At 35.8% G+C, this 14,659-nt stretch overlaps 1 protein-coding gene across 1 annotated transcript; it reads left to right on the forward strand.

Moving 5' to 3' along the window:
* Window positions 1–245: 245 nt before the first annotated feature.
* Window positions 246–6,719, forward strand: LOC113227437 (WD repeat-containing protein 48 homolog). Its single transcript, XM_026460360.1, has 4 exons — window positions 246–1,760; window positions 2,713–2,877; window positions 4,760–4,930; window positions 5,872–6,719. Exons 1-4 carry the CDS (start codon window positions 246–248, stop codon window positions 5,965–5,967), a joined length of 1,947 nt encoding a protein of 648 aa, XP_026316145.1. The 3' UTR covers window positions 5,968–6,719.
* Window positions 6,720–14,659: the final 7,940 nt, after the last annotated feature.

Genomic DNA, 14,659 nt, shown 5'->3' on the forward strand with positions numbered 1-14,659 from the left:
TAGTTTTTAATTTTTCTTTTGTGGAACGCAACTCTAGAAACTGAGGTTGTTTTCCGTATTTACAGTATTTGCATTCTGATTGGTTAAAAGTGTTCCATTCATATATTGACCAATCACATAACAGTATTTCAACCATTTGTCATGTGTCAAATACAGTTACGAACGAAGAAACGTCAAGTAATTCCGAAACAAACTGAGCAATTTTTGCGAAATAAAAATTTTATTACAATTTAAAATGTCGGAAAATGGGCTCCAACATGCGTAAAAAAACACAAGTGTCGTTCGTGATCCGTGACGAAGAGGAAAGGCGGCACAAAAATGGCGTTAGTTCATTACAACTTGATCCTATTCAAGGGAGGCTTTACTCTGCCGGCCGAGATGGGATTATTCGGGTATGGCACACTGGTACCGGGGTTCAGGATAGATACATCCAGAGTATGGAGCACCACACTGACTGGGTGAACGATATTGTCCTTTGTTGTGGTGGGAAAAATCTTATTAGCGCCTCTTCAGATACTACTGTCAAAGTGTGGAATGCTCCGAAAGGATTTTGTATGTCCACGCTGCGCACCCACAAGGACTACGTCCGAACACTCGCCTACGCTAAGGACAAGGAGCAAGTCGCGAGCGCTGGTCTTGACAGGGCCATATTCCTATGGGACGTCAATACATTGACTGCTTTGACGGCTAGTAACAACACTGTAACTACTTCTAGTCTTGTTGGTAATAAAGAATCAATTTACAGTCTGGCTATGAATCCTGCGGGTACAATTCTTGTGAGTGGTTCCACAGAAAAAGTTCTCCGAGTTTGGGACCCGAGAAATTGTTCTAGGTTAATGAAATTAAAAGGACATTCGGATAATGTCAAAGCATTAGTAGTAAGTCGAGATGGCACTCAGTGTGTGTCAGGCAGCTCCGATGGAACAATAAAACTATGGTCATTATCGCAACAAAGATGTGTGTCCACAATAAGAGTCCATTCCGAAGCTGTGTGGGCTTTATTAGCAACAGAAAACTTCACACACATTATATCTGGTGGCAGAGACAGACTAGTCATTATAACCGAATTGAGAAACCCAGATAACTTCATGATTGTCTGCGAAGAAGCTGCACCGGTTCTTAAATTATGCTTTACAGCTGACCAGCAAGGCATTTGGGTATCTACGTCAGAATCAGATGTCCGTTGTTGGAAGCTACCACCATTAAACTCATTAAACTGCGATATGTACAATCAGAATAACTATAATACAAATAATGTGTACCAGACTCAACCAATATACCACATTCCAGGCGGTCCAGCCATAAAACACTACACAGTATTAAATGACAAACGACACATATTAACAAAAGACACGGCAAACAATGTGGCACTATATGACGTATTAAAAGCATGTAAAGTTGAAGATTTGGGTGAAGTTGACTACGAAGAAGAGGTGAAGAAAAGATTTAAAATGATATATGTTCCTAATTGGTTCAATGTTGATCTGAAAACGGGAATGTTGACTATTCATTTAGGACAGGACGAAACTGATTGTTTGAGTGCTTGGGTGAGCGCTAAGGAAGCTGGATTAACTACAGAAAATGACCAGAAAGTAAACTTTGGAGCATTACTATTACAGGCTTTGTTGGAACATTGGAATCATCCAAATAGAGTAAACGAATCTGGGCAGAAAGTAATAGGAAACAATTTCTTTAGTGTGCCACTGCATACTCCTTTGATTTTCAGTGAAGTTGGTGGCAGAACTCTATATAGACTGCAGGTTTGTCTAATATTTATACACTAAAAGCCAGCTTCCGAAAGTTTTTTAAATGTTACTGAATATTTAAATAATAATAATAAAGTATTTATTTCAGAATCTTGTCCATAGTGTTAGGAACCAATTCTCTTAACTGTGGTGTTGGTAGGTTTGACAATAAAATATAAACGAAAATTATGCCTGATGTGGAGCTGCACCCAATGCTGTAATATTGGGGAGTCCCATAGTCTGGTACTGGCCGTTGGTGCTACCACTGAGGCAGGCTGATATCGAGGTGCAGCTTCTCATTGTGCCATAGAAATATTTCGCCTGCACCTGCATGCAATAAAAGACACTAAAATATATTTAAAATTCATAGTTTTGCTAGGTCTCAAACTAGGGAATATGAGTACCATACAGCAACGGAATTCAGGGGCACTTCCCAGAACACCCAGACCAGAACCAATTTGGAAAAATTAATTTCTCAAATTGGTTGTACCGGATGTTGAACCCGGGACCTCCGCATTTAGTGCCCACAATGTGAACCATTGGGCCACCGAGTTCATCATGTTTAGGTCATTGAAAAAGCTGTCACAAGTGTAGTACCAAAATCAATAATATTTAACTGCCTCCGTGGCCGAACGGTTACCATGCCGGACTGCCACGCAGAGGTCCCAGGTTCGATTCCCGGGCCGGGAGAAATATTTGTATGGCCTACATTTATTTCTCTCGTGAGTTTGGGTGTAATTTGTGGTTGTCTATGTGTGTGTCCATGGCACCCGCGACACAGGGTTTCCCTAGTGCGGGGCTATGTTGATTGTGAGCGTTATTGTTATTATTATTGTTATTATTGTTATTAATATGCATGTAATACTGAACTTAGTTGATTTAATTATTATTAATTACTATACAAAATCGCTCAACTATTCCATGAAGTGTTAGGAAAGAAATATATGTGACCACTTTTGGTTTACAGGTTGGTGATTCAGGTGGCGAGACAGAAGGAAATCTTCTAATGGAAACAGTACCGTCTTGGGTGGTGGATGTAGCGATAGAAATGGCTGCACCAAAGTTGAACAAACTTCCATTCTATCTTCTGCCACATTCCAGCTGCCAGAGCAAACAGGATCGGCAGAAGAAGGTGAAGCTTACTTTAATTTACAAGAGTAGATTACTACCCTACATATTAATGTGGGGTACAGAAAAAACCCCTTTTTTTTCAATCGGCTTGAGCAGCGAGTGGTTACGTGGAACTCCCGGGCGGTAGCCCTGTATACTCACTAAAACCCAACAGTTAACTCTGCCGTCATAGAAAGTCGCCCCTGGATCCGTTTGCGCATACTTCTGGGATGTCTCGGCAGATGACCTGCTGGAGGTGTGCCCGGGGTAGACATAACCATTAGTGAAAATGTTACCTCAAGCCAAATTCAAATGTCCTTTCTTTTAAGATTCCATACATTTATAATGTTATGTGATGAACCTGATAAAGATTTAACCTTAACCAACATCAAAATACTGATAACATAATTGATAAGCATTGAAGGGGACGAATTATTATCACCCTTCTATGCTTAATAATCATAGATATATCATAGGTTTTATCATATTTCAAGGTTGAGCAGAATTTCAAAATTAGTACATGCGAATCAAATACATTAACAAAGACTTCTGTGACAGTCCAATAGCTCCGAAGCTTAAAATGATTGTCTGGTATAATAAAACTTTTTTTATTCTACTGACTTCATTGATGATTCCCAAATCGGTCCGTATCGAACGCCGTGGGCCATATCAGTGAAAATAAATGGGGGTGCATTATATGTTAATGGGGATCCACAAGAGTGGGACCCATTTCAGCAGGTTGTGACCAAAATCTTGCCTTCGCATAAATGGAATATACCACATTACACAGATAGTACTAATGTTTGTACAGTTGACAGCAGATCAATTGCACATTGATGTGCTGTTGACTATAGATACATAATATTTTCTTATAATAGACATAAATTACCTATGAAAACAATCAAGATAGTCAGTTAGATAAATGTATAAAATGTTTTTTATACATTTTCTTAGGATACAGTTAAACTTATTGGAGACCTATCAAAAACTCTCTGAAGTTGATGTACTTGTTAAAAAATCCTTATTAAAAGGCTACACACAACAAAAAAGAAATAGGCAAGTGGACTACGAGACATAAAGTTTGGGAACCTCTATAGTACACGAATATTGATGTTAAGAGTGGTTGGTTACATATGGCGAATATTAGCAGTGATGCAAACGCGGTTTCGTGAAACGCGCGATTGCATCGCTACACATGTGATTTATAAGCTATTGCGTCGATACAAATTCTCTACTGCATCGACACAAATGCGCGATTGCATCGATACAGTCGCTTATGTTGAATAATTATGTACAAAAAATCTGTATCATAAACCTTTATGCACACTATTTTGTTTTGTTAATTGGACATGTGAAAGTGAAATTAATAAATACATTAAATAAAAAAATTTGTTAATCAATATAAGACGTGTTTAAAAAGTTAAACAAATTTAAAAAAGTTTGCAGCTTAAACTCGCGCGCGTGTGTAAAAGTAGACGATTAGCGACTGCATCGCGTTTCCATCGCTACTAACAGTTGATGTGTAACCGCTGTAATAGTCAATAAAAGCGACATTTTTGTTTTATTATTATTGTTATTTTGTAACCACCTGCGTTCAGTCCTTGAACTATAGTTAACTGTAATTTTCCATAAAGAGTCCTATGATATATTTCTTCCTTAGTCATAACTCGGCTGAGTGTGTTGTATATTCTTGATTTTTTCCACGGCTCAAGCCAACCAGGCGTTTATCGTCAACCAAAGATCTTGGCATTTGAAAATAGACATGTACATCCTGGGCTCTTACAAAACAAGGTGAACATTATTTTGGCAACACTGAAGAATTTCCACATTAGAGATGCTGGTAGATCCCCACAACTCGAATCCTGATCGAATTATATAGCGTGAGACTTGACAATCACTTCCAGGATCGCCTAGTAGCCAACGACTTCATCCAATGTCGCAAAGTAGCTGAACATGTAGTCGAGAAGATTGTAGGTGGTGGTGATGTCAACGGCACCAGTGCTGGAGGTCGATCCGAGCAGGACAGTGGCAACGACGCGCCTGAAGAGAGGATTGAGCTGCTATGCTGTGATCAGGTATGACAAGGCGTAGTCCTAATTGAACGCGGCCATCGCAAGTTCGCAAAAGAGCAATGTTTCTCTTATTTATTTAAAAGATAGGAAATATGATATATAAGTTATTTCTTTTAGAGTTCAAAAAAAGGTAGGTAGCAAATTAAATTAAATAGGATTTTGTAATAAATGGCACAAATATCTGGTACCACGTACATTACTTTTTTTTAAATTTATTTTCTTACCAAGTTTCCAACAATATATATATTCGAATTCCGCCAATTTGTTATCAAGTGTGCGATATGTTGTCCCCGACCCGCATTGAGCTAACGGGATGAATTATGGCCTAAACATTCTATCGTTTCAAACCAAAACACTGCCAAGTTCAGTATAGTGTTTTCTAATTTCATTAGAATAAGAATATTTCCACTTTTATCAATGGAAAATAAATTAGTTTTTTTATTCGTTATTCAGTAGAAATAGCGAATTTTGCAAAGTAAAATTATAATGGCTGGATAGAATTCTTTGATATCGATAATGTAAGTAAGTTAAATGTATATTTTTATAGCACTAACTAGTCACGCATCCTAGGCACACACACACACGGTATCCTGAACGATTTTTTTAAAATTTTTTTTATGAATATTATGAATTTGTATTTTATTTTATAAATTTGCATATGAAATTATTTTACGACACCTTGTGATGTGGTAACAAAATTATTAGAAACACCGTATCACCGTGTATCATTAGAAAGACTGTGCATATGTGCGACGGATTAACCTCAAAAATTGCAAAAAACCCATTTTTCTCAAAATGCTGTTTTTAATATTACAGTTTTTGGTTTGACACGGTAGCATTATTGAACGAGACCCGTACCCAATAGCGCTGGTTTCCTTGACGACATTTTATTTATTATTCTAACATAGTTGACTATAAAAATGACATTATAAAACACTTTTCAGGTATTAGACCCCAATATGGACTTACGAACAGTGAGACACTTCATATGGAAGTCAAACGTTGAGTTCACGTTACACTACAGAATACTGAAGCAATGAAAGTATCTTTACGGAGCTCAGTTCAGGAAATACTGCTCCTTCCAGTGCATGTACAGAGAGACTTGTTAATGGAGAATGCTGGTGACCATTGTAAAGCAAAAATACCGTTGCGTGTATTACTAAAATTTATTCAAGAACGGTAAGCAAAAGCAATAAAATTCAAAGTCTAGAGGAACTCGACAAAATTGTATAGATTGACTGGCTTAGGCTCAATTTATGTTGCGGCGGAACGGAATGGAAGCGAACTTTTGTAACGAAATTGTACATAGCGTAATGAACTTTGTGGTCAATTGTGTAACGTACAAACTAGACACGAGCCAAAAAATCGCGTGACGACGCGTCTTGCGCGAAATTCTAGCGCATGGTCTAGAATGCTCACGCATTCGCGAAATTCCGCAGCTGCCGTCGGCGACGCCTGGCCAATCTGCAGGAAGAGGAGCGAAGGCAGGCCCAGTGTGGCGTCAAACGTCGACGAAATACTACAGCCTTACCGCGCACCTTCTCGCGCAGCGAGGCGAAATTGACGCTTTCATTCCATATCGCCGTAATGTTAATTGAACCTTAAGTGACGTGGTAATATACAGTGTGTTGATTTGCATTCTCGCCATATTTAAGAAATTAATAATAGAAATAATGCTAAATCATCTAAAAATATTAAAGAAATTATTCTGTTCAATATTCTGGCTAATTGTATCTAGTAAAGTTTTGCAAAATTTTCTCGAAGTCGTGCACTACGCCAAGGGCAGTGACCCCGCCACCCGCTTCAGCGATCGCTTATTTACCTATTTTTTAAATTATGATTATGTGCTAGTATTGTTATAATTTACTATTGATTTACATTAATTAGAAAAGTTGACTGAAACAGTTTTTAGTAACTTAGATTTGGTACTTACCAACTTTAGGTTACATGAAAGTATTGCTATAAGTACCTAGCTCCATGTGGCATTTCGTGACAGACTAGAATAGAATGTATGTGGGATGTCAGCGTGACGTAAACGCAGTAGGAGAAGTAAGGTCGATTGATCTACCAATCGCGCGCTCGATACCCGCTGTCGCTACCCGCACCCCACCACCAAATAGATCTAAAATGCGTTTCTTTCTGCGCATTTAAGGTCATTGTTCAAAATGTTTGCAAGTGCCATGCAAGTCAATGACCTTTGGATCGAATTTGTTTGCCGCAATTAAATAAAAAATAGAAATAGAACATTTTTTTGGTGATTTGGGTTCAGTTTCGGATATAGAATGACCGCTGTAAATAAGGCGAGAATGCAAATCAACACATTGTAATTACAATTAACCTGATGTACCCCACTGCTGGGCAAAAGCCTCCCCCTGATCCCTCCACGCATCCCGATCCTGAGCTAACTGGACCCAAGACTTATCGTTCAGTTCGTCACGCCATCGATTCCTCGGCGCCGCGGCTCCTTACGAATACATTTACAACTTTATTATAAAACAACCAACCTCAAAAGTTTGCTTCTATTTGCAAAGTTTTATTGGAATCATAAACCAGACTCATCTCCTAATTTACCAGCCCTTCAGGTGGAAGATTTTCTTCAAATTTGAATGGGACCACTGATGATGTACCCCCTTTCCAACAAAAAAATAATCCTCGAAATCCGTTCACAGATATCGGAGTGATCGCATGACATAAACAAAAATATGCAGCGAATTGAGAACTTCCTCCTTTTTTAAGGTTAAAAATAACTAACGTGGAAGTTGAAAAGGTCAAAAGATCTTGTCAGTGATCTATTAGGCACTGACTACACCATATTATACACCTCACTCATATTAAAGCCAATCGTCGATTTGTACAATTTTATGATATAACAAAGCGTGTTAAGGGCGTAATCCAATTATAGTTTGCTATGCAACTTACGTGACTACGCTCTTAGAATGGCAATATGTTGAAATCTTTTTTAGCATTTTAGTAAAGCGCGCCTTACAAAAAAAATAATTAAATCAAGAATTAGGAATTGTAGACTATCTACTATTGAGTGTTCATTTGTCACAATAAAAACATACAGGCTGTTAAAAAAGTATGTAATGAAATTTAATGCGGTGATTCTAACCCTTTGACCATCATACCACTATAAATATAGAATGACGATTAAACTTAACTCATATCGCGTCACTGTCATTGTCTGTAAAGGTCTTTACCGTAACTTGCGCGCGTATATCAAAAATTATTTAAAAAATAATGGGAAATTGACGCACTCTTGGTCGCAATCTCACCTGTTTCGTTCTTTCTTTTTTAAATTTAAGTTCGGTTATGGGATCGGTGGATGAATATTATGTAAATGGAGTCACTGACAAAACTTTCCATGCAAATTCTCCGATCAGCTTTCAGTGTTTTGTATGGGAAAATACTGAATCTGGGATGAAAGAGTCACCCTTCGTAATTTCAGACTTACTTATTTCAACAACCTGTATAATTAAAGGCTCTGAACCATAGAAACAGGGCGATAATTAGTTAAATAAACGATAATCTTTAAAAAAAATTAAGCCTTTAAAAAACTATACTATGAAATCTTGCCTTCGGTGGTCTCTGTTAACTTGTAAATATCAATGCTGATGTTGATTTCTCTATAGATTTAAACAAGGGAGGGTAAATTCTTGGCAATTCAAGTTTTTCACGGTAACAGATGGTTTGGGTTGATGCATAACGCCCTAAAACTTACCTGTAATGGTTATTCAGAAGGGTAAAAATGTTCTGAAGGGTTCAACGGTCGGCATAATTAGTGTCAAAATAATGTCCTTCTATGTGCTGTAATTTACAAAGGCGCAGTGAGCTGTGTATTGTAGAGATAGAATAAAAGCACACGATTGTTCTAATTCAACAAAAACAAATGAAACAGGCGCGCGCACTGCGTTTACTAGCTAGATTAACACAAACATACAACCGCCAGTGTAACGAAGATGCCATGCCAAAACGACCTTTGGACCAGTTGGAATGTCAATGTGTACCAAATGTTCATTTACATAAGGTTGATTTTTGTCAAACATACAGACAATTTGGCAGGCTAGAACAACATTACCTTGACAGTGATTGTGAAATTTTTATCGTCTTATTGTAACAACAAGAATTGGAATGTTAAACATTTCCTTACACATTATTCGAGCCACCTTGTATTATTTTATTTTTACAAGGCTAGAATAGAAAAATGTCGCTTCTTGCCCGTGGACCACTTGTCTGGTTCGCCTCGATGGACCACGGGCAATTAATTCTTCACGTAGTTCACCTCTTACGTATAAAATAGAAAAACACAAAACATATATTGGCGGTCCACCTAGGACGGTCCACAGTTTAATGCTGGCCATTATAATATCCATCGTTTTAAAAACAATATGCATAACTTACAATTTGATACACAGAAAGTTTTTTATGTTTATATTCCTTTTAATATTATTATTTAAATTTTCACTACTTTTACAAATTCAAATTTTCAACAAGGACATACGGAAATGAAGTTTAATATGGATATCCGAAACCGGTGGGTGGCAAGGCAGAAGACATTACATTTATCACTATATATTTTACGCCATTACAATTGAGAAAAGGCCCGCAATGCTTCGATGTCGCTGTGCACGACTGCACCATCCTTTTTATATGATTTATAAATATTTTTTAATATAATACTTTTAAGCATTATTATTTACCTTAACCTTTTTGGTTATTCAATATAAAAAATATAATTTGCAGTCGTTTGTAGGAATAGTCCCTTTTAGAGCATTGCAATTTATACCTTATTTCATTTGAAATAGCCAAAATAATGTCCTCTGCCTTCCCGTCTGTCGATTTGCGCCGGCTCTAAACAATCTTCCAAATTGTATGAATAGTTTGTGATGAATCATTATTACTGAAAATGAAAGGTGGTTCGAATTATGTGTCTGGGAGATACATCCAGAATTTTTTCAATACTATCAGATTCATATTGTTCAAATTCATATTGTTCTTATGTTATAATTAATGGACGGATAATCGGATGCTTATTGACTTACAATTCGGTGCTCGTTAACATGGAATGCGCTTTATATCCAAAAAATCCTGCGATACCGGTAATGGCGAAATTATTGAGTACAAAACTTAATTAGAATAAACTTTATTTTTTTCTATTTTACGTATACGTTTAATAACTTTTATCATGTATAGAAAGTGAAAAATGTATTGTAGTTGTAATAATTTTTTACCAAAAACATCGTTTAAATTTTAATTTGATACTTCCCAGTACTACATTGTGTCAAACCAAAACACAGCAAGTTCTAGTAGTGTTTTGTAATTTTGTTACAAGAATCCTTCAAAGAAATTAATTCTTTTTTCAGTAGAAATAGCTTATTTTGTAATGTAAAATTATGATGGCTAAATATAATTCTTTAATATCTATTGTACAAAGTAAGTTAAATGCTATTTTTATGTTATTAACTTTAAAAATACCAAAAAAAACTGAAAAGTCCTTTTAGCAACTTTTTCTCAAAATGCTGTTTTTGATAATATTACGGTGTATTGGTTTTGACACGGTAGAGTACTGAGATCCAATTATCATTTTCCTGGTCATCATCAGGCCATTAAGATTTATAGTAAGCCAAAATCCGTTTTAATTTATAAAAATCGTAACATGTCACGCCAATCCGGTATATGGTATTTAAAAGAAGAAAAAATATATTTTAAGAAACCGCTTCCATATTTCGACAGCAAGTCACGGGAAAATGTGAACTTTAGGTGTAAAAGCATCCGAATATCCGACCACTAATTATAATACACCCTTTATTATCGACAATTTAAAATAAGTGAACTTTTGTATAATAAGGTTTAGGGTGCCTACCATGAATTTACAGTGGCAGGTGTTGCTAGCGATCATGGAAAATAATTATTTACAATTATGTAAATAATCTTGATGGCCTAAGATACCTGATCTCCTAGCCGACCTATTGATTCTGAGACCTGAGAGCCTTCTTACCCATTCAACAGAAAAGTGTAAAGGAATGCCAGTTTTATGGCTGAAATTTGTATTTATGTAAAGTAATTAAAGATCAAATTCAAAAACGAAATTAATTACAAATCCGCAACGTAGGTTTCGTCAGGTAAATACAAATATAAATCAGCAACAGACTTCGTCACATAAAACTCAATAGTGCAATTCACCAGACTGCCATTTTTCGTCCAACTATAACAATGAAAAAAGACCGCTGTGAATCTTAGAGAGTTCAAACGGCCCCATAACGCTGGCAGCATTACCACGATGAATGTCCAACGAAATTTGTTGCCCCAAGTAAAATCCCGAGCGTGGATCACGGCCTCTGTCTCAAAGCCGACGACACTTAACTCCCTGATAAATTCTTTGGCCCCCCGCCCAAAGGCACTGTTCTTGGCATGTTTCAATATTGCCGCGTACTCTGCAGCCGATCTGATGGTGTAACTCAGGGGGGAAGGAGAAAACGTACTTAACACACAAAGGGTCCCACAAAAGGCACCAACCCTTCTGACATGTAAGGCCGTCAGACCTTTTGCCATCCGTACGGCACAACCCCGGAGGCTCCAAGACCAAATTGTAAAGATCAAATTGATTTTAAAAGTTCTTAGGTTTTCGCGATAGTTACACATAGGAAATGAAACTATTTTTCCGGATTTAAATCGCGTATATTTGTTTTTTCAAACAAACCAACGTTTCGGGCCCTTCACAGTCAACCGTGACCATGGGACCGTTTCCTATGATTTAAAAAGTTTCTTAAAACCTCATTCACTAATAATGCAATGAGAAAGACATACCAAAATTGATTTAAAGGTTATGCTTTGTTTAACATTTTTCTTCACATTTATCTACTCAGAATCAAATGGACGATTAGAGAGTCAGGTGTTTTAGGGCATTAACTGTATTTTTTCTTGTGGCCGCTAGGCGCGCTGCGCTGTACAATTTGACATACAAATTTTCGAGTATTTTACATGAACGATAACTGCTACTGTAAAATCATGGTAGAGGTACAGAATAAAAACTGATTCCTATTGTATACGAATTTCTTAATAATAGACATGTAAAATACTATAAAATTTTGCTAAGTGCGTTTTAAACTTACAAAAATCATCAGTGTCGCTTTAATTGTGAATTATTGCAAATATTTCAGACTAACATATGTACATTCCCGGAAGAAAAAAATGAGAAAAATCTTGGTTTCGTCTCATCTCAGTTTTCTGTTTGCAGTGTTAATGGCAGGATTTTGTACGTTTGGCATTCTGCTAAAAGTTAAGATTAGTGGCTATCCATCGAGCTACTATTCAACTGCCATTGCATTTTTTCGGTATCCTGCTCTCCAATGGCGAGTTGAATTAAGATATACATAGTCATTTCCACGGTAGTTTTACTAAGGCAATATCGATCGTTAGTGACTGAATGAACGAATGACATCAGTGCCATTCCACTGACACATTGAGATTCAATCAGAATAACAAATCGACTCATCCGAAGAACAGAGTCCGATGTGATTATATAACGAAAAGAGAATAAGTAAGTTACGAGAACAATTTCGTTATTCAAACTAAGGCCTATGTAAAGGTGTTTGGAGAATTTATATATTTTATTTCGTTTCGGAAATTTAAAATCGAACAAAGGTCGATCTGACATCCACAGCGAAGAAGAACGAACGAAATGGACTATGTCCTGAGAACAAGTAGTCTTGCATATAGACCTTTGTTCTACGGATGAGTCGAAATATTACAATATCCAGTGGTTCGATGTACTGCATCAGTTTACACACGTTACAACACTATTGTAACAGTAGTGTGATATACAAATTCTTGACAGTATTGACAACAGTGACAAAACTTGAAATAGTATTTCCTTATCTTGAATATTTTCTAAAAAACTGATCATACCGAATATTATTTACTTATAATTTCAGTATAGAGTACAAAAATCATTCATCCCCTAGTTTGCTACCTTTAGAAGTGGAATATTTTCTTCAAAGTTAAATGTGACCACAACTGAGGTACCCTCTTTAATACAAAAAAAGAATCATCAAAATCGGTTCACAAATACTGGAGTTATGGCGTAACGTACTTTTTCTTTGTATGTATACAAAGAAAAAGAAAAAAAAATACAGTCGAATTCAGAACCTCCTCCTTTTTTGAAGTTGGTTAAAAATCGTTGATTTACTCATATTTTACTTTATTTATATCAACCATTGATGTACGTCACGCAGCTAGACATACTGAAATATTTGCAAAGGGCTCTTGTGTCTTATTTTGCTTACAATAAATTTCTATTGAATGTAATTTGAATAAAAAGTGAAAGCGAGGTAAAAAAATTTGTTGTTGGACTCAGACATTCAACCGTAAACCGTTTTGAAATGCAATTGCATTACCCGAAATCGAGAATGACAATTAAAAGTATACATGTCATCTTGCCTAAGATTTACAGTATATGTAATGTAATCAATGCAGTGATTCAATGTTCAATAGTTATAATTACAAAATTTCATTTACGGATTAACGCAATCATGCAACAGTGTAATAAGTAATTTTCAGGTTTGTTCTCTCTATCTCATTTCGGTGGCAATTATTTTAATTTAAATGTTCTAGAACATTGTCATGAAGAATTTATTATGTGGTGCCCTGAAATATTATATAATATTTCACTATGATATACTCGAATACTTAAATAATAAAAATTGCTACCGAAATTAAGTAGATAAAACTAATCTGAAAATTATTTTAAAGTGTATTTAAATAAAGGTAAAAACTAATGTTGAGTGTCTTCGTTTGTAAGTGAATTTTGTAATCATGAAAGTAAATATCATAGCTAAAGGTGCTTGAAAGACCGCTTGTATATTGTTTGTGAAGTTTTTGTCACAATTTATTTCAGGTCGGCATTTGATTAGTTTATCTATTTATCCTTTGTGCTGATTGCGAGATTGACATTTTTCCTGTATTTCATATTATGGTCCATAGATGGCGCTAGTAGCATTTTAATCCATTTTGTCCATCATCTTATAGTAAGACAATAATTAATAATTGTCATATACGGAATACCCAATACATCAAACAAGTCGTATTAGATAGTTTTCGTTTTTGTGCTTAAAGCAATACAATGTATGAAAGTTTAAGATTGTAATGTCTTTTAAATATTTTCATTGGGCCATTATCTGACAGTGTTATTAACTTTACAGTAAAGCTTAGGTCTTACTGTGTAAAGATGGGAAAATAAAGCACTTGTTTAAAATTTCATACACAACGTTACTATTTGTGTGCTGAAAAATTCTCAAGGATACAATCATTCTCCACGCTTTTGAATCATCTCTATTGGGAGAATCTATAATTCGACAAATGTCTACCAGGATCATAATCTTGCGACATTCATTTGTCACAACTATTCTACTACGCTAAATAATCCTCTTCAACTACTGTAAACTTACTAACACTGTTAATTTAAAATATCAATATTGAGTTTTCATTATTTCAACTATTTAATTTAATATTTTTAAAAAAATGCTTCAAGTTTTCGCTTTAAAAGTAGTCTACAACACCAATTATATTGTACAGTTTGATGACTTGGCGAAGATATAGAAGCGCTTTATTCTTTTGTGAAATTTATGCTTGTATTATGTGAAAGTATGGAATTATAAAGAAATAAATACATTGTTAATTGGAACATTCTACTGGTTTTAATTTGAATCTAATTTGAATTTGAACACCTATTAT

The sequence above is a fragment of the Hyposmocoma kahamanoa genome, unplaced genomic scaffold (genome assembly GCF_003589595.1).
Source record: "Hyposmocoma kahamanoa isolate Upper Pololo Valley unplaced genomic scaffold, ASM358959v1 210, whole genome shotgun sequence".
Taxonomy (NCBI): domain Eukaryota; kingdom Metazoa; phylum Arthropoda; class Insecta; order Lepidoptera; family Cosmopterigidae; genus Hyposmocoma; species Hyposmocoma kahamanoa.